This window comes from Brachypodium distachyon, chromosome 3 (genome assembly GCF_000005505.3).
Source record: "Brachypodium distachyon strain Bd21 chromosome 3, Brachypodium_distachyon_v3.0, whole genome shotgun sequence".
Lineage (NCBI taxonomy): Eukaryota > Viridiplantae > Streptophyta > Magnoliopsida > Poales > Poaceae > Brachypodium > Brachypodium distachyon.
The window spans coordinates 14277675-14305428 of NC_016133.3; the positions used below are offsets into that span (position 1 = coordinate 14277675).

Below are 27754 nucleotides of genomic sequence, written 5' to 3' on the forward strand. Positions count from 1 at the left end.
ACTGAGGCCCTGCTGGCCCCACCCAGTCAGAAAAGCAGTTGACCCCATCCGTCAGCGACTTTGGTAGCCGCTCTGGGCCCACCGTCAGTGACGAAGCACCGCAAATTTGCCGACTCAGCGCTCGTTGGACCCGCATGTCAGCGAGTGGCTCACCTACGGAACGGCACCTTGAAATGGCCCCCTTGGCGCCTAAACGAAACCGTTGCAGCAATCTCTTCTTCCCCCTCGCCCTCTGCTCCATCGCCTTCCTCCCTCGAGACACAGCGCCAAGAAACCAAGAAGTCGAGAAGGATCCGCGAGAGCGATGGAGGTGTTCGAGGGCGCGGACTTCGTGCGGCTCCTGAGCGTGAGGCCCGGCGGCGCCGGCGGAGCGCCGCTCTACGTCCACGCCGACGAGGACGGCCGCTCTACGTCCACGCCGACGAGGACGGCCGCTCCGTCCGCCTCGACCCCCGCCGCGCGTTCTACAACTCGGTGTGGGCCGTCCAGCGGCGCGTCTCCCACGCCGCCGCCTCCTCCTCCGGCGCCGGCGGCACGCTCTACGTCCTCCTCCGCGGCGCCTACGGCCGCTACCTGGGCGGCCCCGACGCCACGCCCACCGCGTGCGGATGCTTCCCCTTCCCCTGCCCCTGCCTCTGCTGCTGCCCCTGCCGCGCCGCCGCGCAGCGTGACTTCGACCAGCCCGATGTCCCGGCCATCCAGTGGCGGGCCGTCGCCACGGGCGGCGCGCACGTCCTGCTCCACGACGCCGCCGGCCGCTACCTCCGCGCCGACTGCCCGAGGTGCCTCCGCTCCGGCGTCTCTGTCTCCGCCTGCGCCAGCCTCGGCACGGCGGTCCAGTGGACGGTGGAGGTCGTCCCCCGCCGCCGTTCCAATGGCAGGCCCGAGCTCCCGATCGCACGCGATGTAAGCTCCTCGATCGTCTCCTCCCCTGTCTTCCCTCGATTTCGTCATCGACATCCGTCCTTCTTGCGATAAGGAACTGCTAGAATCTGCGAGTTCTTGGTTCTTTCTGGAGCAATTCATGGCGCCGTTCTTGGTTCTTGCCCGAAACTTCGTGCCTTGGTGACAAATTGCATCGCATTCCTCGATTTCGCTAATCGATTTGGGTTCTTTGTCTTTCTGGAGCAGATGGTTCTTGAGCTTGTTCGTGTCAATGTATCTATCATTCTATCGTTATTGCCATCAAATCTGCGAGTTCTTGAGCATTCTTGGCGCCGTTTCTTGATAAGTTGCATTGCTGCTGACTGTGACGATGCATGTGCAGTCGGAGTGGTTCAACCTCTTCGCCTGGGTATGCCCGCCGCTGGCCCGCGTCTGCGCGCGATGGTTCTCGCTGGAGCGGGAGATCCGGTGGGTCCCAGCTGACGGCGACGGTAGCTTCAGCGAGGAAGACTGGGCGTCGCTCCGGTACGTGGGGAGGCCAGCGATCCTCCTGAGGACGGAGCTGGTGCACCTGCTGGCCCCGCCGCTGCTCTTCTTCCGCCTCACGCTCTGTATCCGCGCCGGCCGCTACGGGCAGCCCAGCCCTCTGTCCATCGACCTGCCTCGCAGCCGGGAGCCGTTGGCCATCGTGGTCTTCAGGACCGGCACAAGAGGTCAGTGTGCTAAACTGATTGTTTAGCAGAACACTATTTCTGTAGTTCTGAATTTAGCAGAACATTGTTTCTGTAGTTCTGAATTGTCGATAGTACTGATTGGATCCCCCCTTCTTTGTTTAGCTTATTAGCCGAACATCGTTACTGCAGCTCTGAATTTAGCTGAATGTTATTTCTGTAGTTCTGAATTTTCTGTTACTGCTTACCTGTATATTTTTTTAATTTTTGAGGGAAATTGTTGTAGATCCTCTAATACTAACTGAAGCAAAATATCAGTACAATGTTTTTTTCTTGTAGAATTTAGAGGTCCGAAGAAAGTTTTAGATATGTAGTAGTAACTGAATGTGATTTTTCTCTTGACTTCTCTGACTAAACTGTGTGCCTAGTATCCTTTATCAGCTTCTTTTTGCTGGCGTACTTAAATTGCTAATACGTTCAAAAGGCTGTACTAGGTTTGTTTGAGAGTTGGGTGCTTAACTGATTATTTAGCTCAATATTGTTTCTGTAGTTCTTAATTTAGCCGAACATTGTTTGTTTAGTTCTGAATTGTTGGTAGTACTAGATTGAACCCCTTCTTTGTTTAGCTTATTTAGCCGGACATTGTTACTGCAGTTCTGAATTTAGCTGAACGTTATTTCTGCAGTTCTGAATTTAGCTGAACGTTATTTCTGCAGTTCTGAATTTTTTGTTAGTGCTTGTTTGTATTTGTTTTGTTTTGAGTGAAATTGTTGCAGATGCACAAAAAGGACAAGATAAAGCACAATGCAGTACTATGTTTCCTTATAGAATTTAGAGATCTGAAGAATGTCGTAGAGAAGTACTAATAACTGAATTTCATATTTCTCTTGACTTCTCTGAAGAATCTGTGTGGCTAGTATCATCTATAAGCTTCTTTTTTGCTGGATTTGTTAAATTGCTATAACATTCAAAAGGTAGTACTCCGTACTAGCTTTGTTTGAGAGTTGGGGGCTTCCCTGAAGAATTCTGTGGATCACCTAAAATAGATGGTCTGAAACTAGTTCTGACATTTACCAGAATGGAACTTGTTGCAGATTCCCTTCTGTTGTTGATTAGAGATTGAGCTTCAGTGTACTAACACTGCAGGCCTTTACTTTTTGCCTGCAGTCCTGCAATGATTCAGTTTACTAAGACTGCCTTTTGTTGCTCCTGTCTAACTGCATCCTTATTTTGTCCTGAGTGAAATTTAGCTAAACATTGTTTCTGTAGTTCTGAATTTGCTGTGAATGCTTTACTGTGCTTGTTTTGTTTGGACTGAAATTGTTGAAGACGCATAAGAAAGGTAAAATAAAGAAAACTGCAGTATTTCACGACGTTTCCTTGGAAAATTTGGAGGTCTTAGGGATGCTGTGGATATGCAGAAAACTGAATGTGATATTTCTCTGGATTATTTGAAGGAACTAGAGAAATTGTTTTTTTTTGTTAGTAAATCACTAATGCATTACCTGAAGAGTTGTGAATCACCTAAAATAGATGGTCTGAAAGCAAGTTCAAACATTTCCTTCTGTTGTCGATCAGGGAGTGAGCTTCAGTTTACTAACACTGCCTCAATTTCTGTTTAACTGCAATGGCCATGTGTAACTGCATCCTTATTTTGCATCTGTTGCTGCAGGGGATGATGCGCTGATATTCCCAGATCTGAATGCAGAGCCGGGAACGGCAGCAGACGACGATGAACTGCTGCTACCCTAGGGCCCGACCGACCACGTCTCGTGATTCTGTGTCTTTGAAGCCATCGCAGTACCTCCCGGATAGTGTGATAGCATGCCGGATTGGATTCTGAGGGGACTCCAAAGTCCAAACAGCGGTTTCGGTGTTTCTGCCAGTTTTGCTAGGATAGAAGTCTTCGGTTGACGCTGAAATCAGTTTTCAGACACAACCTGTCAGGTTTCAGCTGATATGCTTTTTGTTGGCCTTTTTTTCTTCCTGCTGTGGGATGGCTTAAAATCCTGAAATTTTCAGGGCTAAAATGTTTGTTTGAATCCTGTCTTGCACATTGCCATTGGTTACAGTGTTGAGTCTGGACAGGGCAAATGGTAGTTTGAATCCAGTCTACATGTTGTTAGTTCCTGCAGCAGATTGTTCTGGTTCCAACACATGATTTTTCAATGCTGCTGCTGCAAGCATGTTTTCCTTTTTCATTTAGGCATGTACAATGGTTGATAAGACTGCTTTATCTTAGGTGTTCCACGTCATTTAGAAAAGACAACAAAACATGTTATACAATGGGTTATCTATTGGTGTTATATCTTACAATTAATGCTAATATGAATCAAATTAACTAAATAAATGCTAAGAAAAGGCAAAATCCAGTACAATGGGAAAATTGTTTTATCTTTGACTTATCATTCTTGTGAAGAGATCATCTCTTAATTAAGAGAAGGCTTGTGCTTTTTTTCATTTATCTCTCTTTCACGTTAGATTTTATCCTATGTGGCATCGCTAAGAGAAAACCGACCTCACCTCATTATACACGTCATGAAATCTGATTATACAAAAGACAATGCTAGCCGGTCTTCAGATTTCAGAATGTGTAGCAAATCCGAAAGGAACTCTGATGACCAGCCAATCTTGATCATTCTTAGAGAATGATCCTACTGCAAAGTAGTACAAATAGAGCTGAATTGAGACATCAGAGCCTGAAGTGGTCGAGCGCGGAGGTCCCGTCGAGGCCCTTGGCCCAGTAGTGCCTAGTGAGCTCCTCCACCGTGGTGCTCCTGTACCTGGCCTCCTCGCCGTCGCCGGAGACGATCGGCCGGAGCACCGTCGTGGCCGCGGCGGCGCCGTAGGGGCGGAAGAAGCAGGCCACGGAGACGCGCGGCCCGGCGCCGTTGGCCACCACCCGGTGCTCCACGCTCCTGAACCTGCCGTTGGACACCAGCTGCAGGTAGTCGCCGACGTTGACCACCAGCGCCCCGGCCACCGCGGGGACCTCCACCCAGGCGGCGTCCTGGAGGAGCACCTGGAGGCCGCCCATGGCGTCCTGGAGCAGCACGGTGAGGAAGCTGGGGTCGGAGTGCCTGGTGGTGCCCAGCGTCAGGTGCGGCTCCGGGCACGGCGGGTAGTAGTGGCTCGCCACGCCCATGCCCTCCATATCCTCCTCCAGGGGCCGCCGATAATGGTCTCCGCCGCTGCCGAGAGCCTCTGAGAGCAGCCGGAACAGGGCGCGGCCGAGTGTCCGAACCCATCCGGCGTACTCGAGCGCGGCGGCTCTGCAGGCCGGGGGGATCTCCTCGGGCGGCGGCGGGGCGGGGGCCATCTCGAAGAAGAGCGTGTCGCGCCAGCCGGCCGCCGGGGACTGGAACAGGTCGAAGTTGCTCTGGAACCGCACGCGCCGAGAGAAGTCGCGCGTGTAGTAGGCGCGCTTCGCCTCCGCGGGCTCCTCGTTGAAGCGCTTGACGCCGGCCAGCATCGCCGCCATGGCCGCTTCGGGGACGCCGTGGTTGAGCACCTGGAAGAATCCCACCGTCTCCGCGGCTTGCTTCACCTGGGAGACCAGGTCGGCTCGTGAGGCGGCGGAGGCGAGGTCGATGATTGGGATGGCGGCGGCGGGGCTGCGGGTGGTGGTGGAGGGCGGGAGAAGGGATTCCGGTGGGTGGTGGAAGATGGAGGGGATGGCGGTGACGCCGGCGTCGACCAGGCCTTTCACGCCGGCCTTGGTGTCGTCGAAGGCCTTGAGAGCGCTGAGGCGGTCAGCAGACTCCATGGATGATGGTCGATGGACTAGCTATGGTTGATCGAGCTGGAATTATGTGGCGATGAGCAGCTAGCAGCTCGATCGGATCCTGCTGCCAATAATTCTGATTCTGTGGATCGAAACCAGAGAGCTGGCAAGTGCAGCGACGTGGCTCTTTGCTGAACCGTACTCTTCTTCTGGACTTGTCTGGACTCTGAAGGATGCGTAGAGAAATGTGGAAGTAGTTCAAACATCCCTTTCTGATGTTGAGCAGGGAGCGAGCTTCAGTTTACTACGGAGTACTGCTGCTGCTTGCACTCATTTTTTACCTGCAATGGCTGTGTCTGACTGCATCTTTATTCCGCATCTGTTGCTGCAGCGGATGATGCGTTGGTATTCCCAGACCTGAACTGCTACTTTGACGACCGACTGACCAACGGAGATCCCAGAGCAACAGCGATTTGAGTGTTTCTGCCAGTTTTGCTAGGATACAAGTCTTCAGTTGACGCTGAAACCAGTTTTCAGATAACATGTCAGTTTTGCTAGAAAACGTTTATCAAATGACGATGGCAGCCGGTCTTCACTCGTCAGAGTTCACAACATGTAGCCCGTCTTAAGCGAGCATGCCACTCGAAAGAGAGATAAAAACAATCAAACCAACAAAAGCAAATGCAAAATAGGGCCGTGTCTTGCTGTGTGCATCACTTGATGCAGAGGCCGGAGACCCTTCCCTTTTCGAAAAAATAGGGCCGTGTCCAAGCTGATCGGCCCAACAAAACATTCTGCGTGTTTTCATGGAACATTATGCCTAAAACTTGCTAACCAAAATCTTAGAGATGAGCGCTTACTTTTCCGGAGAAAGACGGATTCTGAAAACTTTCGAAAGATGAGAAGGACTGTCAATTTTCTGAAGAAGAGTGAGGTTTCAAAATTGTGGATGAGTTTTCAACAAATGTTGACCAACCTTTTGTTATCTCTTTTGACAAACTTTCATTTTTGGATGAACTTCCAATTTCTTAGCTAGGATGGAACTTCAAAAAAAAAATTAAGATGGATTTTTTGTTTAACTTCTAAAATTTTAAGGACATTCTTTCTATCACAAACATTCAAAAATCTGGGATGAACTGAGCTAGGATGCTTTGCATCATACTAACTTCTAAGTTTTCTAGAATGGACTGAACTGCACCAGACTAGGCTGTAAAAGACGATTTTTTACGATTTTTTATGTACTATATGTTGAAAAGAAAATTTTGAAGCCAACAAAGTTGCTATATTTGTATTTGCTAAAAGAAGTTACATGAGTCCTTGGTCTTTAATTGTTTTATTTTTTTCAAATTTTGCAAACACATTTTTCTTAGGATTATATTCTCTTCGTTTCTAAATTATTGACGTGGTTTTGGTTCAAATTTATTAGGAACCAAGGGAGACATGCTAAAATCATGGGTGGGTGGGTGGGTGGGTGTGGGGGGGGGGGGCGTTGTAGTACTGAATTTTGACAAAATTGACCCAAAATCCAATTTTTTTTTTTGAAATATGGACTCTGCGCGAAACTATTTCACAAGTCTGACCCTTCCGTGTAGCGCCCGCATACTGGGCGTTAGCCTTGCAGTATAACGCCTTGTGACTGAGCGTTGAACCGGTGCCAGCGTGGCGTTCCTGTCCAGTGTGGCGATGCCGGGGACCCACGCCAAGCCACTATAGCGTCTTGTCCACGGGCGCTATATAAGTACTTTAGCGCCTTGTCACCGGGCGCTATACCCCTGTACCCTAAAGTGGCCGAACCGCTCGGGCCAGAGGCTCAGCACGCACAGAAGGGTTCGGCCCTTTTTCCTCTCCCATAAGAACACAGGGGTGGCGGCGGTTGCTCCCGAGCAAATCTCTCCCCCGATTCGTCGATTTCTCCGTGGATTCCGTTCGCATTTGCTCCCCCTAGGTATTCTCCTCCGATCCCCTCAGTTTGCGCCGCACAGTTGCTCTGATTCGCTATACATTTGTGATTCGAGGTTGTATCCGGCTAGTGGTTGAATCACAATCTTGTAGGATTCTGGGCGGCCGGTTGTTGCTAGTTTACTTAGAGGAAAAAAGCTAGGTTATTGCTCAAATAGTCCTCGATATGTTATACTAAGGTTTGAGAAGTTGTATCCGGCTTGTGGTCGAATCAGAATTGTTTTGGAATGTGACCGGCCGGTAGTTGCTAGTTTTGTATGATGAAAAAACTTATTGCTCAAATACCTCGATATGTTATACGAAGTTGTATTGTTGGGGATAACAAGACCTCAGAAAGTATGCTTTGTTCCATGCATGTGGGATGGCTGTTATAATCAAGTATTTTGTGTTAATTGTTATAACTATTTCTTAGGCATGGCTGGTTTGGTTTGTTCATTCGATGGTTGTCTTTAATTCATAAGATGGATTTGTAGGAATGGCTTGCTTTGTTGCTATAGTTCGGAGTACGGGTGTCATTTGGTTTGTTAATATGTCTTAAGTGAAACATGTAGGACGGCGCTCCTAATGGATCACTACGACATGGCTCACCATGGGCGTTTGATACGGGATGAACAAATGGTAATGAGCATTTACATGTTGCTTCTTTTTGTCATTGTTTTGTTCCAAATGTGTAAGTGAGACGATCGTAACTTTAATTGCTTTTGTACTTGTTTTGTAGGATCTTGGATCCCTCAAACTTAGGTCTCACGGTGCCTCCTCAGGCGCCATGTCTTGCGATGAGCGGTACACACTGTTCATCTTGAGGACAGGGCTCCTTCCGTTCATCCATATGGTGACCCGGTCGACACCTTGGATGAACGCTTGTGCAATCACCGCGCTTGTCGACCGGTGGAGGCCTGAGACCCACACTTTTCACCTCCGGACCGGTGAGATGATTGTGACTCTTCAGGACGTGTCCATGATCTTGGCACTCCCCATCGGCGAGGAACCAACATGTATCAATACGGCCTCTTCGGGATGGCGCCAGCAGATGGCGACTCTTGTTGGTAGGGCACTGGAGGCCCCTGAGGACCCCGCTAACGACAGAGTGCCAGCGGGCGCAACATACACTTGGATCGTTGAGAACTCCTCTGAGTGCCCCGAGGGTGCTGCCATCGAGGTGGTTGAGCAGTACGCACGAGTATACGTGTGGTATGTCATCACACGCACTCTGTTTGCTGACAGGGGTGGCAGGACAGCTCAATGGCATTGGCTGAAGGCCTCGACCGTATGGGACTCAAATTGGAGCTGGGGCATAGATGCACTTGCCTACCTTTACCGGCAGGTAATTAATATTTCATTGCTGTTACTATGTGCAATGACCTGTGATGACATGACTTCATTTATTTCCTGATTGCCTTTTGTTTTAGTTGGACGATGCTTGTCGTAGGAGCAAATCAGACAGCGCCATAGGTGGTCCATTGCTTCTACTGTCAGTTTGGAGCTGGGAACACTTCCCCGTTGGACGACCGGAAACGTTGGCATTCAACGATTGGGACGATCACAAAGACCCGCTGCGGAGACCCACTTGGGCTTACAAGTGGGACCGTACGAGAGATAACTGAAACGACACTAAACTTCTGTACAAGCAGTACACGAACGAGTTCGACACTTTAACCCCTAAGCAGGTAAATATTGTCATTGCAGAAAATTATTATGATTTCAGTGCTCTATGGTAACCGAACATTGCGATGCTTGTCATATGTTTAAGGTGGAATGGCAGCCATATGGTAGTGGGGACCATTTCGGTGTCCCATTCGATTATGAGCTAAACCCGAAGTGCTTGGAAGAAAGACATATGTAGTTGATGCGATGTCCAATGATATGCATGTGGGCGGTTGAACTTCATCAACCACATCGTGTGATGCAACAGTTTGGGTTGTTGCAGACCAATCCGCCAAAGTGGAAGGACACGAACATACAGTTTCACGAGTAAGTTTTTGTTGTTCCCATTAAGCTTTGTGGTGTTACCTTTTTGCCGCAATAATATTGTGCCTTCCAAATATTTGTAGGCTTGATAGGAAAAAACAGAAGAGCAAACAAAATTGGCCTAAGGAACATAGGGTGCATGTGGACAAGTTCAAAAGGTGCTTGGCCAAGATGGAGAATGGTGAAGGAACCCCCAACGGGTGGCAAATCTTGAGGCATTTAACAACTACCTGCGTTGGTATCTTGAGAACACCAGAGTGGAGCTTTGCCAGCCCGCATACAACCATGAAATTTTGGAAGATGACAACCTATTCGATGAGGCTTTAAACGCGGAGTACAACAGGCTTGTAAAGCATGGGAGGCAAACATCATATGCTAATGTCTTGCACTTTGTGGTAACGGTGTTATGCTTCTCCAGTCTTTTGTGCATCTTGAATATTTTGGTGTTAAACATTATTTTCCTCATTTCAGCATGATGAGATCAGGAAGGACGGCGACAGAACCGAGATAGTTCTCGATGAAACTCCTCACGGGAAAAAGGGGGAGAGTACACTAAGGAAGTTTATGAAGGTGCGTGCTTGGATGTCTTGTATTTGCATATATGTGAACCGACAAATCAATTTTTCATTTCTGAACAATACAGCGGCAAGGCAATAGGCTATGTCGGTTAGCCAACCTAATAGGAGGTTTCCGTGACCCCGAGATGTCATCGTCAGCACTGTCTAGTTCGTCTTCACCCACCGATGTTGATGAAGATCTTCAAGATGACTTGTCCAATGAGATTTGAATCGTGCTTACATTAATGCAATTTTCATGTCATGTTAAATCCATGACAAGGTTTGACGCATTTGTCTTACGGGCAATCGAATGCAGGAAGGACCAGATGTGGAAGACGACACCACATTAGCTGATTATCAACGTTCAATCCCTAAGCAGCAACGTCGAAACAAGGGCAAGGGACCCCATAGATTTACACCATCGGATTATTTGACGAAAAACAAGAAGGTGGTCGTTCATTCCGACAGTGAAGATGAGGAAGCGGCAGAGGAAGCTAATTTCAGCTCAGGTACAAGGAGACGGATGAGGGGCATCTCCGAAGAAGAGGAAAAAGGAGAGGAAGAGGAAGAGATACATGAAGATGATCAGGACGCGGAACCACCCCGACGGGGGAAGAAGTTGGCTACGAAGAGAGGAAGAGGGTCTAGGAAGTAGATGTGGTTTTAGATAACTGTCATGCTTCTCGTAAATGCTCTGTTTTGTGAACTATGATAGTACAACATCTGCTCGTAAATGGTTCTCTCTACATATTTGGTGTGCTCTGGTGCTAGTTGTGTATAACTGTTATGTTGCTCTGGTGCTAGTTGTGTATAACTGTTATGTTGGAACGGCACGTATAGCGCCTACACTAAAGGCGTTACACCCTTCAGCGCCTCTGCAGTGGGCGTTAACTAGGTAAGTTTAGCGCCCTACAATTAGGCGTTATGCAATGACTTAGAAAAAATTTGGCCACCGAAACGATACTGGATCCTTCTGGTATGTGGAATTAATATGTATAGCGCCTCAATACTAGGCGTTAACTAGGTAAGTTTAGCGCCCTACAATTAGGCGTTATGCAATGACTTAGAAAAAATTTGGCCACCGAAACGATACTGGATCCTTCTGGTATGTGGAATTAATATGTATAGCGCCTCAATACTAGGCGTTAACTAGGTAAGTTTAGCGCCCTCCGATTAGGCGTTATGCGATGACTTAGAAAAAATTCGGCCACCGAAACGGTACTGGACCCTTCTGGTATGTGGAATTAATATGTATAGCGCCTCAAGACTGGGCATTAACTAGGTAAGTTTAGCGCCCTATGACTAGGCGTTATGCAATGACTTAGAAAAAATTTGTCCACCGAAACGGTACTGGATCCTTCTGGTATGTGGAATTAATATGTATAGCGCCTCAAGACTGGGCGTTAACTTCGTAAGTTTAGCGCCCTACGATTAGGCGTTATGCAATGACTTAGAAAAAATTCCAACAATGTGTTGCTGTTTGAGTGCAACACCATGACATAAATAACATGGACCACAATTAAAATATTCACACTTGGAATCTAAAATGTCCTGAATCAAATGGGACATCACAACTCATAGTTCAATACAGATTACAAATTCTAATACGTAGTTCTCGACATTAAATTAATGTTCACATGAAGGTCATCATACGGCATTGCTGAACGAAATGTTAGATTCAAGACAAAGGACTAAACTGAGAAACAAGAGTCTATTGGGTCGAACAAGGACCCTTTCCCTTCCTCTCCTTCAGCTCAGCTTCCTCCTCGAGTTCCGTTGCGCGACTAGCCTCACGAACCAGCTTCTCCTTGGATTCCTTCTCCCTCTCCCTCTTCTTGGCGGCTTCTTTCTCTGACCTTTCCCATGACTCAGTTAATCCTTACTTGTTCATTCTTCCTAAGCTCAGCTTGTTGCTTCAACCAAATTTCCCGGTTCCAACTGTACATGTGCACCTCAAATCTCATTCGAGAATTCTCTTGAACTTTCTGATTGTGCTTCCTAATTCTTTCCATCTCCCTCTCCCTTGCTTCCTGCTCTTTCACCTTCATCTCAGCTGCCTTCCACCACCCTGGCCTCTCACCCTTGTCCCCCTCCTCTTCATCGTCCCACTTAGGTGGCGCCTTCGGAGGTTGAGTACCGGCCATACCTACAAAATGTGCAACGTATATGTTAGTTTTGGTAACGTAGCATCATAATGTATATATTACGGAAACAAATATGTAGTGGAATAAAGAAATTCTTAAGGAAACAAATATGTAGTGGAATAAAGAAATTCTTACGGAAATGGTCCTGCTAGGTATCCAATCATACCACCACCCGGGTTGACTGCTTGTTGCCTGGGAGCTTGAAATGTGCGTCTCCCTCGTGTCCCTCTTTGTTGGCTACGAGTACCTCGTTGGCGACCTCTCCCTCGGGTACTTTCTTGCTGGCTAGAACCATCTCGTGTACTTCCTTGTTGGCTAACTCCTTCTTGGCTAGGACCTTGTTGGCTAGAACCATCTCGTGTACTTCCTTGTTGGCTAATCCCTTGTCGGCTTGGAGCTTGCTGGGCAGTACCTTGTTGGCTGCCACCATGTTGGCTTGTGCTTGCCGCATTTCCCTCTGATCTTTTTCTAGATTCCTGGATGCTGCAACCTCTAGTGTTGTGTCCCTCCACATTGCAATCTCCACACCTTGATCTTTCAGAAGGCTCCTCGAATATATTGTTGCCCATTTCTCGGCGGCCGCCACCACCCCATCCGTCCATGTCACCCCTAAGACGCTTGGTTTTCCGTCTACCTCGTGAAACCACCTTCAACTCTAGATCGGGCCACATCTGAATTCCATGATACTCAGGCCACCGCGATTGGTCAAAGTACGGGTGAAATCTAGGATCCCATGTCTTCCTCGTTGTCTCGATCGAGTATTCGGCCTCCCTCACGGTCAGCGGATTGTGAACATTCACATTTCTAAGTCGTGCCGCCGCCCGCAAATGTGAGCACGCGAGATGCATCAACGATGGTCTCATGCACGAGCACTCAGATTTCGTTAACGAGACCTCGAAACTCCTGCCTCCATGTTGCACACCATCGCTTGTGCTGCCTCCAGGCTCGTTTACTTGGTAAATCATTTGATCGTTGTCAAAGTATACAAGCTTTAAAGTGTGCGCCTTCCGTGACTGATATGTATGATCAACCTTAGGTGGGTATTCGTAAGGCCTCTTACGCTTCTTCCACATACCTAGAATCTGCTTGCTGGTTTCGTCTGAATATTTCAAAAAGCACTCATTCAGCTTATCGAAAGTGTATTGAGCAATTGCCGTAACGAGCAATGCACGGACCCCCTTCAGCACATTATTGAAGCATTCTGCCTTGTCATTTGACTGTACCTGCGGCCCCCTTCATCAAAAGCGCGTGCCCACTTCGACCAATCAGCGAGGTGCCTAATCAGGAATTCATGCCCCCCCCCCTGCGTTGAGGTCCCGTGAAGCGAGCAATGTGTTAATCAAGTTTGTGAAACGCCGATCAGAGTAAGCCTTGCAAGATTCTTGAAGAAGATCCGTTAGTTCCTTGTTCCTACATGCTCTAAAGAAGTTGGCACAAAAATGCCGCATGCACCATCGATGGTGCAATCGAGCATGGCCAGGAATGTCAACCTCCACCGCGTTCAAAATTCCTTGATGGCGATCTGATATAACACATACTTCCCTTTCCGGCGGTATAACTTTTGATCTAAGCAGACCCATGAACCATGCCCAATTATCGTTGTTCTCTGCTGAAACCAATGCAAAAGCCAAAGGCAACAACCGGCTGTTCGCATCACAACTTATTGCGACCAACATTGTGCCCTTGAATTGGCCGGTCAAGAAGGTACCATCGACGGATATCACTGGCCTGCAGTGCTGGAAAGCCTGTATGCATTGTTCAAAAGCCCAGAAAGCACGGCCAAAAATCCGCACGGTTGCACCTTTGTAAGTCCTTGTTCGTTGGCCAAAAGGCTCGACCACATGAACCATGCCTGGGTTTGTATGCGCCATAGCACCCAACAACCTTGGGAGACGGTTGTAGGCTTCCTCCTAGTCACCATACAACATCTTGAATGCGGCTTGCTTCGCCTTCCATGCCTTCCCATACTTCACCCGGTAATGGAACAGAGTATAGACAAGCTCCATGACCGACTTAATGGGCATTATTGGAAGTGACTTGATGGAATTAGAAAGCCTATAAGCGATGAATTCTGAGGTCGGCTGTCTATGATTGTTCTTTACCGCAGGGTCATCTATGTTCTTGCCATCGCACAAGTGAGTTGCACAACAACTCACGATGTACCATTCGGACCCTACTTTACGTGGCCTTGCATGGACAATCCATGGACAACGATCTTCGGTACACTTAACCGTGTATCGAATCTTGTTGTTAGAGTGGACAACCTTGTATGGTCGATGGTGCTTGACCGAGAACTCCTTTATCCACATCTTAAATTCCAGCAATGTTCGGAACCTCAATCTAGCCTTAATGCCATACCGTCTTTGTGTCACATCCTGATGGGAACTTAGCCTAGGTCCAAGCACGAACCCTTCGCCACCGTCAACCACGGCCTGATTCGCCAGGCTAACATCACAGAACAATGGTATACTTGGATCCCGGCCAGTTACAACCTTGAAAGCGTTAGCTTCTTTGGCTGTCAACCCATCCTCATCAACTTCTTCCTCAGGACCATCTTCATCCGAATCCGATGCAAATACTCGGTTAAATGGGATTTCACGTTCCATGTCCTCTTGCTCACAATATGCCTCCAAATCACCTACATTATTGTCATGCATATCATCGTTCTCCTCTAGCCACGGTTCAGGTTGTTCGTCTGTCATCAAGCTCGATGGTTGCGCCTCTTCATGTTGGGTCTCTTCAGGTTGAGGCCGACTCATTGTAGTCTTGCCAACATCGGCCTCAACATTTGGCTCAGTTCGGATAGGACTTCTTGCGCAAGAAGGGGAAGACGCACTACGGTTCAGGTCAATGTGAAAATCTGGAACAACCTTTGTTGTAGCTAATATCTCTAGAGCTTTGTCTTGTGATTGGCCCACCGTCTCTTTGTATGCCTTCCAACGTTGCTCGGAAGATATGCGCATTGTCTTCCAACGAAGGTGCACTCCATACCCAACATTGTGTCTTCCCTCCAACTCTACCACGTCGCTTGGGTCCATCCATTTCAACTCAAGCCTCACTTCCTCCAATAGCTCGGCATAGGTTGGACTAAAATTGAACACCAAGTCTAGCTCCTCCGTGTCCGCCTTTACATTGCTTCCCAAAAATGCCTCTTTGTCCACGTGATGAACATGAACAATTCTTGCCATCTAGAATATAATTAGAATGGAAAACATCCATCAACGTCCCTGAGATTAACTAATATCCAACAAGAAAGTGCTACATATCCAAATACTATACACCCTAAATACCATCCCATAATTCGGACCAAACATTCTTGGGCCAAGTACATAAACTAGGGTTTGCCACAAATCCTATAAGATATCCCAAATGTACAGCGAATCAGAGCAACTATGCGGACCAAACTGAGGGGATCGAAGGAGAATACCTGGGGGGAGCAAATGCGAACGGAATCCACGGAAAAATCGACGAATCGGGGGAGAGATTTTCTCGGGAGCAACCGCCACCGCCCCTGTGTTCTTACGGGAGAGGAAAAAGGGCCGAACCCTTCTTTGCGTGCTGAGCCTCTGGCCCGAGTGGTTCGGCCACTTTAGGGTACGGGGGTATAGCGCCCGGTGACAAGGCGCTAAAGTACTTGTATAGCGTCCGTGGACGAGGCGCTATAGTGGCTTGGCATGGGTCTCCGGCATCGCCACGCTGGCACCGGTTCAACGCCTAGTCACAAGGGCGTTATAGTGCAAGGCTAACGCCAAGTATGCGGGCGCTACACGGAAGGGTCAGACTTATGAAATAGTTTCGCGTGGAGTCCATATTTCAAATTTCTTTGGATTTCGGGTCAATTTTATCGAAATTCAGGTTGTAGTATAATAAATTTTCGGTTTTTCCGGGTGATCTTTACTTCAATCAGGCACTCTGACGACTGGGGTCCACTTCCCGCGCGAGCAAAAACACAGGGAAATCCCCAACGAGAAAAAAGAAAGGAGAGCAGAAACATTAACCGAGGGAAGCGCTGCGTGTACGGCTGGTCTCTCGCCGTCGACGAAGTTATCTCGCCTGCCTCAGGGCCGCAGACGGTGGCAGCTGCAGCGGCAGCCGGGCAATTCAAAGGTAACGCCATTCGTCGTCGCTCACCAAATTTGACCTCCTTTCCGTGCATTTCTGCTGGTATCCCCGGTCTCACGGAGTCAAATTTCTAGGGTTCTATCTGCGGTTGGAGCTACTTGCTTGCGGTTTTCGAGCGAATTTGTTGAAGCTTCGGGCTTGTTCCTTCCCCGCAGCAGGTTGGGAGGCAGCGCGGAGCCAGAGGAAGAGGACCTGGAGTTGGTTTGTTGGTCCTTTTTTGGATTCGGCATCAGGAATTTGCTTTTTGTGGCGGAGGGAAGGGCTGAAGAGACGGCGGAGGGGGACTGGGGGTGAGGTTAATGGAGGTCGAGGGGCAGGGTATGATGGAGCCCCAAGGGGTGGAGCTCGAGGACGACAGCATCAATTTCTGGGCCTCCCTCGGAGTGAGCACCACCCATGTCCATGGCGTCGACCAGATGCCTGCTCTGCATAATGTCCAGATGGTCGACCACCATGTACAGCTGCTGCCTGCGGCGACTACGGTGTCACACCCGCAGTCTGTCTGCAAGGAGCTATTCCCCGTGGAAGCCGACCCCTGCCTCGAGCCCCGGGTGGGGATGGAATTCGAGTCGGGCGAGGCTGCCAAGACCTTCTACATTGCCTATGCCGGCCGTGTCGGGTTCTCTGTCCGCATTGCTCGGTCCCGCAAGTCCAAGTGCAGCGAGTCAATCATCATGCTAAGGTTTGTTTGCTCCAAGGAGGGGTTCAGCAAGGAGAAGCGTGTCGTCGAGGGGAAGAAGACAAGGAAAAGGCCAGCCTCCATTAGGGAGGGCTGCAACGCTATGCTTGAGGTTCTCCGCAGAGGCGACAACAAGTGGGTTGTCACCAAGCTTGTCAAGGAGCATAACCATGAGGTTGGGATGCCCAGCACAGTGCACTATATCGCCACTGAGAGCGATACTGTGGTTGACCCTTACATCGGTATGGAGTTTGAATCCCTTGAGTCTGCCAAGACATTCTACTACTCTTATGCTATTCGTGTGGGATTTGAAGCTCGCGTGCGCCAGTCCCGGAAGTCGCAAGATGAGTCACTCAAGATGCTGAAGCTTGTGTGCTCAAGGCACCGGTATCATTCAGGACGGGAAACCAATGCAGAGGATGCCAAGAGAGGGCAAGCCTTGGATCCCTTGAGAGATGGTTGTGAAGCACTATTTGAGATAATTCGGAAGCAGCAAGATGTTTGGATGGTCTCCAAACTCATCATAGAACATACTCATGAGCTGAACCCCGCACCACCAAGTAGAGTTTGCTGTGTCCGCTCACAAGGTGAGATACTTGTAATTGCAAAGAACTTTGCTGACACACGAAATCTCCTATTGAATGGGCAAGATTCCCAGCCTTCTCGAGAGATCCGGTATAATGATTTAGGACCAGAGGATGCTCAAAGCCTACTTGAATATCTTAGGAAGGTACAGGTCGAGGATCCTGCATTTTTTTACGCAGTGCAGCTTGACAAGAATGAGCAGACGGTCAATATCTTCTGGGCTGATGCTAACGCTAGGATGGCTTATTACCATTTTGGTGATGCTGTTAGGTTTGAGACAGCATACAGAAACAGCAAGGAGCATATACCTATTGTCATATTTTCTGGTGTCAATCATCATGTGCAGCCCGTTGTTTTTGGCTGCGCACTACTTGTCGATGAATCTGAAAAATCATTTGCATGGCTATTTGAAAAATGGCTTGAAGCAATGCATGTGAGGCCCCCTGTTTCTTTCGTAACAGAGCTGAACCAACAGATGGCAGCAGCTGCTGCCAAGGTACTACCTGACACCTGTCATATTTTCTGCGAGAAGCATATATTTGGTACTGTCAAGGAGGAGCTGCATAATATTTATCCAGAGCTAGACCATTTCATAACTGACCTGAGAAAGTGCATTGATGAATGTAGAATAGAAGAATCATTTGAATCATGTTGGGATTCTGTTCTCATAAAACATGGCTTCAGAAATAATGAAGTTTTACGGTCTCTTTATGATATTCGCCAACAATGGGCCCCTGCATACACAAAGAAATCATTTCATGCCGCAAACCTGCTTCCACAAAGCTCTGAAAATTTTGAAAAGATTATTGATAAGTACTTCTCGTCCAAGACCCAGTTACAGGTTTCCGTGCAGCAACTTGGAAAAGCTATTTGTAGTTTCTATGAGAAAGAAGCTCAGGCGGATTATCTGACGATGGTTCAAGTACCAGCACTGAGGACTGCTTCACCGATGGAAAAACAAGCGAGTTTAATATTTACTAGGACAGTGTTTGATATATTTCAGGAGCAATTTGCCGAGTCCTTTGGGTACCATGCAGAGAGGCTTGAGGATGGGATGGTACATAGGTACCGTGTCACGGTAGATGATGGTGATGAGGAGTCACATACTGTCACTTTCAGTCCAGATCAAAGTACAGTGTGTTGTAGTTGTTGCCTTTTTGAGAGTTGTGGAATCTTGTGCAGGCATGCCCTTCGAGTGTTCATCATCGAAGGAGTACGTTTCCTTCCAAAGGCTTATGTCTTGAAACGCTGGACAAAACATGCAAAAAGTACTGTCACCTTGGACAACTACACTGATCTACGGGGATACTCTGAGGATCCTTCAACTTCAAGGTACAATGATCTTTGCTATGATGCAATCAAATGTGCAAAAGAGGGCTCGGCATCCTCTGAGCTCTATAAAATTGCTAAGGATGCACTGCACAAGGCTCTTGATGAGGTCATGTCTTTAAGGAATACCAGGCAGCAAAATCTGCCAAACCGTACAACGTCATTAAAAAGCCCAGTCAAGAAGTTTGGGAAGGCTAAAGATACCTCTGCCAAGAGCTTAAAGAGGTCAGCATCCAAAAATTCCCTTTTGGACATCAATGACATTAGATAACTAGGTATTGTGAATTAGAGCACAATGAGATTATACCCCTTCTGACCTTGTGTAGTTTCGGTATCATTCAATTTAGTAGTTATATCTTAGATTGCAGATGGCTCCTGCATGTTTTCTGTTAGCGCATCTAGTGACTGTAAGGTTGCTAATGACACATTTGATATATTACTGGTCAAAAAGATTGTAGAAACATTTGGCATTTTCTGGGTATAAAAGCCACTGTAAAACAAGACCATTTTGTTACATGGAAGTATGGAACTGCAGCCATGATTTTCTATGTTCCATTGTGTGACCAATGCATCCTACCATTATTTTATCGTGATTCAATTTTCCGTTTTAATAGGAAAAACATCTGATGGAAAGTTGGAAACCATCCTTACGTAAAAGCCCTGTGAAAATCATTTGTAGATGTTCTAAAAACTTCTCAAAAATACTATTTGTAGCTGCTCTACAGATGTAAGTTCAAACTTAAAGTTCACTTCAAAGCCAGGGAAAAGAAAATTCACCATGAACTGTGACTTTGTACTGTTTGTCACTATTAAATATTAATTTCTCCGTTTCTCTTCTTTTTTTCATAACTCCCCAAAAAGATAACATATTTTTTTCTAATTTTACATGGTCATAAAACATCAGGGTTGTTTCCACCATATTTCCTTGTTTTAAGTAGCACTTGTTATGGCCTTAACCTGTGGCACATGTGGAAATGACAGTTGTGCTGCAACAGTTTGTGGTCTCGTACTTGTGCAGTTCAATACATATGCCATGAGGTTAGACATTTCTACGTTTGAGTTATGTGCTTTCCTTCGATCATTTTTATGAAACGCAATATTTTCTCATTGTCATTTATGTTGCACCTTTGTGTATTTGTATTTTTAAATCATTAAACCAATAATAGTTGTTAATTATTTATAATGCATGTAAATTGCAGCAAATTAATATGATTATGAGCCTACCAGTATTCGATGTATTGTGCATTTACTCTTTGTATTCTGGTCTTCTGTTGTATGTTTATACACATGAGAATTAACAACCATGTGGATAAGTGAATTTTTAACTGACTTTGTTTCCGGAATGTTATTGTTTGAAACTTGATGTAAATTATACATCTCTGATTTAACCCATTTGATGATATAAAAATGCCCCGATGCCCACATGCTGTTGCTACTAATGAGTTGTTCACACCGTTTTACATATGTGGAGGAACAAAGGTCAGGAAAAAGTACATCTGCCCTTCTATTTTTGGTGTGCTTCATAGTAAAAGAGAAGCGTTCAGCATATGTCGTCATATGTTCCTTCCACTTCTGGTAACTGTTAAATTATCTCTGCAGATAACTGTTATAACTTATAAGTAGTTTCGAGATGCCTTAGATCACCTTTCTGTATTTTATTTTTTTGAGTTTTCTTTTAATTGTTGTTGAGTTTTTCTTGGAGCATCTCTCTGCAAGTACATGCCGTCTATTTCTTTCACTGGTCTATATGAAGGAATTGCCAATGGAGCAGTTGGTGAAACAGGTGTCCTCTAGTTTTCATTTCTGAAACAGTGCTAAAACATTTGAATTTGTACATTTTGCCATCCTAAATGCACAGTTAGAAATGAACCTGGACAGCAGCAGAAATCAGTGCTTGCTCATTTTTTCACTGCAGCATGGACCCACTCCAGATGGAAGTTATATGCTTGAATAGAAAACATCAATAGTTCAATGCTTGGTTAGGTGGTTCTTGTTTCTCTTTTGAATTAATGTTACTGAATATAACCATATAGCGGAAATTCAAAGTGGTGCCTAGGAGCATGCGCTCTCAGTTCAAAAAACATTCCAAAAAAGAACCCAAAACAATTTACACACGCCCTGCGTACATATCTGTATCTGTTATACTCACGTGAATTTTCATGGAAAAAAATAAGAATTGTGTCATGTGTGCAAAAAGAGAAACTTAACGCTTTTTCGAGCACTAGATTTCTCCTCTTTTTCCAGTGCGCAAAAATGTTCACTTTTCCATGGAAATTTACAGCCATACAAAGGACACGAGTATTTCTGTAAAAAAAAAGTCAGATTTGTTTTACACTTTTAAGGTTTCTTTTTTCGATTTTACTGTTCATCCTGAGAGCATGTGATCCTGGAAGCCAGAACCCTGCACTCCATGTATAGCCCAATTTGTAGGTGATATATAACCTTTTTTTTAATATGGTGTTGGAAATATTAATAATTAAACAGATCTGCCTTGTGCTCTTTCCTGCTAAATAGGCATTGGTTCTTTTTTTTTTGCGTGAAAAAAATAGGCATTGGTTCTGTGTTAATGCAAATCACAATCTTGAATAAACTGATGCTAGTGTGGGCAGCTCATGACTATCTTTTAATCTTGCAGGATAAGAACAATGAAGATTATTCTTGTTGCCCTAGCTGGTTCGGAGAAAGCTTGGAAAAATGGTGCTGAAGGACAAGTTTGTTTTGAGGTGAAAACTATTAAAAAAAATACCAATGCCCTAAAGGCCCCTAACTACTGGTACATACAACAATTCCCCGTGCAAAGAATAAGCAGAGCATAAGTTATTCAACTATTGTACTATCAATGACCAGCTTTACGTGTCTTATTTTTTCATCTCCAGCCTCCAGGCAAACCAAATCACGTGCCTTACCACGTATCGGAGCTTGACATATTTTTCAAGATGCACTGGTTAATCCTCCCTCTGGAGTGTCTAAGACCAGGGGCTTGTTAATCAATTGTCATGTGTGGTTTCGGGCATAGTTCCTTGGAAGAGAGGGCTAGAGGTCTGCTTGATCCTTCAGTTCCCACTCCGGCGTTCGTGTGTGTGATTCTGATTCTTCATGCCGTACCCATATCCAAAGTTGGTCCCATGGAGAGTGGTGCAATAGACACATAAGAAACCATAAGCTCATGTATATATCTTTGAGCATTGATATGCTTTCAGAAGAAGCTTGCTCTCCCATCCTGTTGATCATTTTCTTGACTTAACAATCAGTTGCAGTGCCTGGCAAAATGTGGAAGGGAAGCCTGCTTTCCCCACTATGGCCTATGGGAGCAAGTGGCACCTTCCATGACATGTCCTCATCCATGGCAAATCCGATTCCACGGCAGGAAGGAAGTTGTAGGTTGCTGTTGTTGGATCAGTTGAATTTTTTTGCTGGAACAGCACAGTGCACATGCACGTAATGCCAAAGCCGTGTACGGTGAGAGACCAGATATCCCCGGAGTCGACACAAAGGATCAGCAGCGTGCAATGATTTGTCAATACAGAAAGCAATGGATGCACGCAGGCATGTATGGTGCAATGCAAGATCTAGCTCAGTCGAGAAGGATGCATCTGCGTCGTTGCACAAGTGGAGGGCCTAGATGAAAGGCGAAAGCAAAGCTATCTGGTTATGGGTGTTCTTGAGATGCTGCAGGTTGTTGCAGAGTTAGGTGGTGTTGCAGCTGTCAGGACCTGAATGGGAGCATTGCAAAGCTCGATCCTGCAGGTTCCTTGAGCTGGTGGTTCCAGGACCAGGGTGGGGGATGTGTCCCAACAGTGGGTGGTTTGATTGTTAATTTTTCTTCCTTGTACATGTCTCCATCCTGGTTCTTGTTCATCTACACATGCATGATAGACAGATGCCCCCGCCGCACCTCGATCGCCGGCCCACGGTTTCGGTCTCGTCGTCTCGGCGCACGTCAAGATATGTTTGCTGTGTGTTGTCGCTGGCATAGTGGCATGGAGCTTGTGGCCGGAATGGATAGAGCACTATGCAGGCCGGCCATTGGTCGCCATGGGGCATGCCTGTGCCTGCCTTTAGCTGCTCCAGTTCCTCCTTGGTTTCTGCTTCCTGCTTTGCTTTGTGTTGCTTTGCTGAGTTCATGTGGCAAAAGCTAGCAATGATATGTTGCTTCTGTAGCTTCAGTGCTCCAATGTCAAACCTTCTTCCTTCGCATCTGGTTTAATTTTATCACCCATTCATCAATTATATTGTATTTTTGTATGGCCTGTTGTATTGCACACCTTTCTTTTCCCCAAACACTCAGTACTGTAGTGTAAACTTAGTGTGGACCAGCAGTTCATGTACTCCTTTATTCTCCTCTCTAAAAAAAGTGGCATATCTATGCTAATCCTTTAAGGTGCTCAGTTCATGTCTCATGTCCAACATGAGTACTATTTATATGTACACTAGCAACAAAGAGAATACAAGATAGTAAAGTGCACTCGTGGTCCTTAAACTTGTCTCGCATTTTTCAAGTAGGTCTCCAGAGCATACAGCACACTGGTCTGTAACACGCAGCACGAAAAGGCGAACTTGCCAACCTAAATGATATCTTCTTCACTCTCTTTTGGAGGCTGAGATGATCATATCTTTACTTGATTAATCATTCCATGGTACAAGAAAGACGAGCATGTGCATGCTTCGCTTAATCAAGTAAAGTTGCTTGCTGGGGATGAAGAGATCAGCTTGGCTCTTGGGGATGAGTTTGATGGAACTGTCCCTAGTTCCTATTGGGTTTGCCCCTTAAAACAATCCCCCCAGAACTAACTCCCCAACTCGCCTGTCTAAGCTGCCAAGGATTATGTCACCCATATATATAAATATATAATCCATGCCAAGTGACATTTCTTTCTGCCCAAGAAGAGCTATTTTAGAGAGAATGATCTAGAAGGAGGAGATTATGTAAGATATGATCTGTACTTGATTTTCCAAATCAAGACTAGATGTCCATTCGAGATGTGACTCCCCAAGCGAAGCTTTGGAGAGAAAAAGAAGAGAGGGATTCTAAAGGTGAATTAGCAAGAGCATGATGCATCTTGGCTTGTCATCTCAAAAAGATGTGGATGTAAAATATTATAAAAAAAGAGAGCAAAACTCAAATTTTGGGTAGTCCTGTGTTATCATGACCCTTTTACTACAGCATTGATATTCGTCGAGCCATGGTCCAACGGGCACCAACTTCGATCTCTGATCAAGATAAGAGGCCAATCTGAGAAAGGATAATCCACATCTGTATACAACATAAAAGTTGAAAAATGTTGAACTATAGTCGAAAAGTAAAGGTCTTAGATCGATTTTCTCTTGAGTTATTCATGTTCTTATATAATTGAATGTTCAAGAAGAAGACAGTTAACAATGGACACCTGCAGGCGCAGCATATCGCGGATCGGATATGTTACCGACCAATGGATCATCGAAGACCATAAAACATGCTAGTTTTACTTACCAGTATAAATTGTGCATTATATTGATGCCTCTAGGCAGTTGAAAAGTAACAATATGTAAACATTCACGATTTTTTTCTCGAACCACATTCACAGAAAAAAAAACGCATTCACAAAAAATTCACCTTTACTTCTGCGAGAAATGTAGCTATTAGCCTTTAATAAACGTAAGGATCGAAGGCAAGCTGAGGATCATGCGCACTTCTATTAGTTCCCTATATTATATATAGATGTGATCAGAATTAATCTATGAACTAGCTCTAAGGAAGAAGCCAACTAACTGTACTTTCCTAGATTGCTCAAATCTGGAAGATACCTGAGATTGCTTACTTAACACGGGGCAAGCTAGTGCAGTGTTTGCCATGCTTGCATTGCATTCAACAAAGATTTGGAGGTAACACTACTACTATTATGTATTATGCATTGCTATTTGAACTGACTGCTTGTATCTTTTAATTGAAAAATTGTAGCTTTTATATGTTACATATGTGTATCCATGAATTTTGAGAATTTCGGAACATTCCCGAGCTTCTTTGGCCTGGAAACTCATATAGTTGAAAATAACACAGCAAAGCTTTGTACTCTTTTCTTTTGGAAGAGGAGAGATGTATAGATTCTTAACCTTTTAATTGCAATGAAAAACAATTAGTCATTGCTATTTTGTACCTCAAACAAGGAGTGTTCCTTGATCAGGTAGATTGTTTTCCATCAAACTAATTTATTTATTTCATCATCATCAAATTCTAAACTACTCACTAGCTAAGACCCTTTTCTTTATTAGGTCCGAAATAAATTATGCAACTGGACTTGAATCTAGGCATACTAGACTTAAGCAGATCAAATATATATTTTGGTAAGTGAATATGATCAATATTTATCATCACGAATGCAAGTGGGAATCCAGAGAATCCATCCCCTTCCCACTTCTGCAACCCTAGATAATGTATTTTAGCTATGGATCCCCTGGTTGATTAAATAACGGATCCATTTCAGTTAGGCATCCATTAAATTCAAACTCGCTTTACCACTTTTGCCTAAGTACATATATCTTTCGGTTGCCCAGAGAACATTTCACCATCCAGGTAATGCAGCACATTATGTTGAGAGCATTGATGCATGTGTGTAGCTCTCTCTAGTACAGTGTGAAAATTAATTCTTGCAATTGTTATCTCAATTGTGAAATGTACTTCCATCTAGTAACTACTTTTTGTCGGTGGTGTTCATTTATATTTGGATGCAGAACCACAGAAAGTATAATTAGTTTATAACTGATCTATTTAATTTATATATGCGGTCTATTCTCTAGATAGTGGCAACCACTACTAATGGTTAGGTACATCGTGAAAATGTATATGAAACAAGATTATTTGGACTGAACGGTTGGAAAAAAAAAGTATATATCAGGCCCACAAAATGTGGGGTTTGAATTGATCAAGCTTCCAAACAAACTACGTCCATGTGTGGATATTTTATTGGTCCCACATTTGTCATTGGGTGAGAAACTCTTGCTTGATCAAAATTTGATGTAAATGTGAACTTTATCGGTCCATTCACGGTAAAAAAAATCAACTCCTGCATTTTCCACCTTTGGCTGAATAATACTCCATTTGTTCCTTAAATTCGAGCGTATATTGTTTTCTTTGACCAAGCCTTTGACCAAGAATTACTTGATCAACATGTGATTTATGTGATATAAATCAAGTACTTTTGAATACGAATGCATGCATGATATCAATTTTATTTCGCATATATATATATATATATATATATATATATATATATATATATATATATATATATATATATATATATATGGACTAATTCTTGGTCAAATGGTCGGTCAAAAAAGACAATGTACGCTCTAATTTAAGGAACAGAGTGAGTATTAATTGGTTTGCTATCGATTTTTGTCATAACATTCTAGATGTGCATAATATGGTCACTTAATTTTAGATATTGTATTGATCTAATAACTAATGTAGCACCTGACCTATGATTGCTGTTTCACACTTTTGTGCAGAAAGTTATTATGGAGTAAGTGGGAGCTATAATTTGTCCTAGGATATATATGCACAACATCAACTCCAGATTTCCTCCATCATCACTTAGGGAATGGACACGATGCGACATCTTAAAAATCAAATTTCTTGTAGTGCTTCCACCTTTGATATGCCTATAATGGCTAGATCATAGGTTAGAAAACGACCTACTCCAGGTGTACTACACTTGCATCACTTCATTAATATATGGATATGTATTATATATATGTATGTAAAACCTAGCAAGGTTCCAAAAATTGCATCTGACTCGGGTGATCACAGGCTAGAGATAAAACAAATAGATTAGTTTCATCCGTATTTATTTTAATGAGATGATTATCTTTTCAAGATTTTCCATGTACGTTGATTAATATTTTTAACCATGCAAAAAAAGATAATGATAATGTAAAACAAATACCATAAATTTAATCCTTGGCCGGATATCCCTAGCCGATCAATCAATTATTTTAATTCAAAGATAGCTGTGGAATGTCAAAATGCATCGATATGGGAGCATTCCACCTTAGAGGGAAGTAACCGCGACTTGATCAACACGTGTATTCGACAAACTTATATGAGATTTTTGCGAATGCCGGCCGGCCAAACTTAATTGTGTAAATATCCAGAAGTCACAATTCTTGTCGGCCACAGTTTGAAATGGATCGTCAAATCGTCATGTGAAAAGGGATGGTTAATGTTACGAGTTGGTGCATGCCTTGATGCTAACGCAAGTAATATATAGATTCTAAGCTATGTCTATATAGTCATAGAGATAGATGCTTAGGGCGGCAGTACGTATCTGCGTTTATTCAGCTCTACATATGTAGGTAACTAGACTGAGCATTGATGCCTCTAGTCTCTGTATGATTCTCCAAATACCCCAAAATCAAAATACAGAATACATGCGACGTGTCAACAATACAGGATACATGCAATGTATTAACTAACACCAGCAAAATGGACGATATATACTTTAGCACTATACTTTGATGTGTAGGTCTCCATCATATGCACATTGATTTATCAAAACGGATATATATTCCATCAGGGGTTCTAGCTTGGTTCCCAAACATTGATCATGGGGACTGATAATATGATCTTATTTGTCGTACAGGTTAGTCTCTGGTCTCTACACATGGCAGCCTTAATTTGAAAAGAGAGAATATCCGGAATTGATGGTTGCCAGTTAACTTGCTCAGGAATATATCATATCAAGTTTACTCACCACTGCTTTCTCAACGGAGGCTAAGAAGCTCAGAGAATATTTCTATTTCTATGGTGAATCAAAGATAACTAAGGTAAATACATAGCCATTTGTCGAGTAAATATGCTGCTGCATCAACTCAATCTGTTCGCACGGATTTCTGTGTTAAAGACATATGGTTTCTTTGAATGAAATAGGAGAGGCCGCTCTCTTTAATCAAATAATAATAATCTGTTCGCACGGGGAAAAACCTTGTTAAAAGAAGGTGTATCTTATTTATTTTCCATTCTATCTTCTACTGTATTTGCCATATTTGTTACTCCCTCCGTTTCATAATTTTTGTCTCAAATTTGTTCAAAAATGAATGTATCTATTTTTAAAAAACGTCTAGATATATGTAATATTTCGACAAGAATTATG

At 44.8% G+C, this 27754-nt stretch overlaps 3 protein-coding genes and 1 pseudogene across 19 annotated transcripts; 3 read left to right on the forward strand and 1 right to left on the reverse strand.

Annotated features, from left to right (window-relative positions):
* Positions 1–42: 42 nt before the first annotated feature.
* On the forward strand, positions 43–3842 carry LOC104584036 (the record flags this gene model as incomplete). Its single annotated transcript, XM_014900462.2, has 3 exons — positions 43–906; positions 1268–1598; positions 3229–3842. Coding segments are annotated over 3 exons (1275 nt in total), but the record flags the coding sequence as incomplete, so codon positions are not given.
* A 208-nt stretch (positions 3843–4050) lies between these two features.
* Positions 4051–5714, reverse strand: LOC100829113 (1-aminocyclopropane-1-carboxylate oxidase homolog 1). The gene has a single exon (XM_003573390.4). It carries the CDS (start codon positions 5320–5322, stop codon positions 4249–4251), a length of 1074 nt encoding a protein of 357 aa, XP_003573438.1. The 5' UTR covers positions 5323–5714; the 3' UTR covers positions 4051–4248.
* Positions 5715–7818: 2104 nt separating this feature from the next.
* On the forward strand, positions 7819–10419 carry LOC112271642 (annotated as a pseudogene).
* A 5438-nt stretch (positions 10420–15857) lies between these two features.
* LOC100844474 (protein FAR1-RELATED SEQUENCE 5) lies at positions 15858–23011 on the forward strand. Of its 17 annotated transcripts, XR_002964700.1 has the most exons (7): positions 15858–16015; positions 16105–18848; positions 19605–19661; positions 20103–20198; positions 20314–20406; positions 21259–21346; positions 21500–21517. XR_002964700.1 is itself a non-coding variant. In XM_024460978.1 (6 exons), the coding sequence occupies exons 2-6, from the start codon at positions 16330–16332 to the stop codon at positions 21544–21546; spliced, it is 2886 nt and encodes a 961-aa protein (XP_024316746.1). In that variant the 5' UTR covers positions 15858–16015; positions 16105–16329; the 3' UTR covers positions 21547–23011. The 17 variants fall into 17 exon arrangements, 16 of the variants coding, with proteins under 16 accessions (XP_024316746.1, XP_024316747.1, XP_024316748.1 ...); XM_024460978.1 differs by lacking the exon at positions 20314–20406 and having other exon boundaries at positions 21259–21396; positions 21471–23011; XM_024460979.1 differs by lacking the exon at positions 20314–20406 and having other exon boundaries at positions 21259–21396; positions 21500–23011.
* Positions 23012–27754: the final 4743 nt, after the last annotated feature.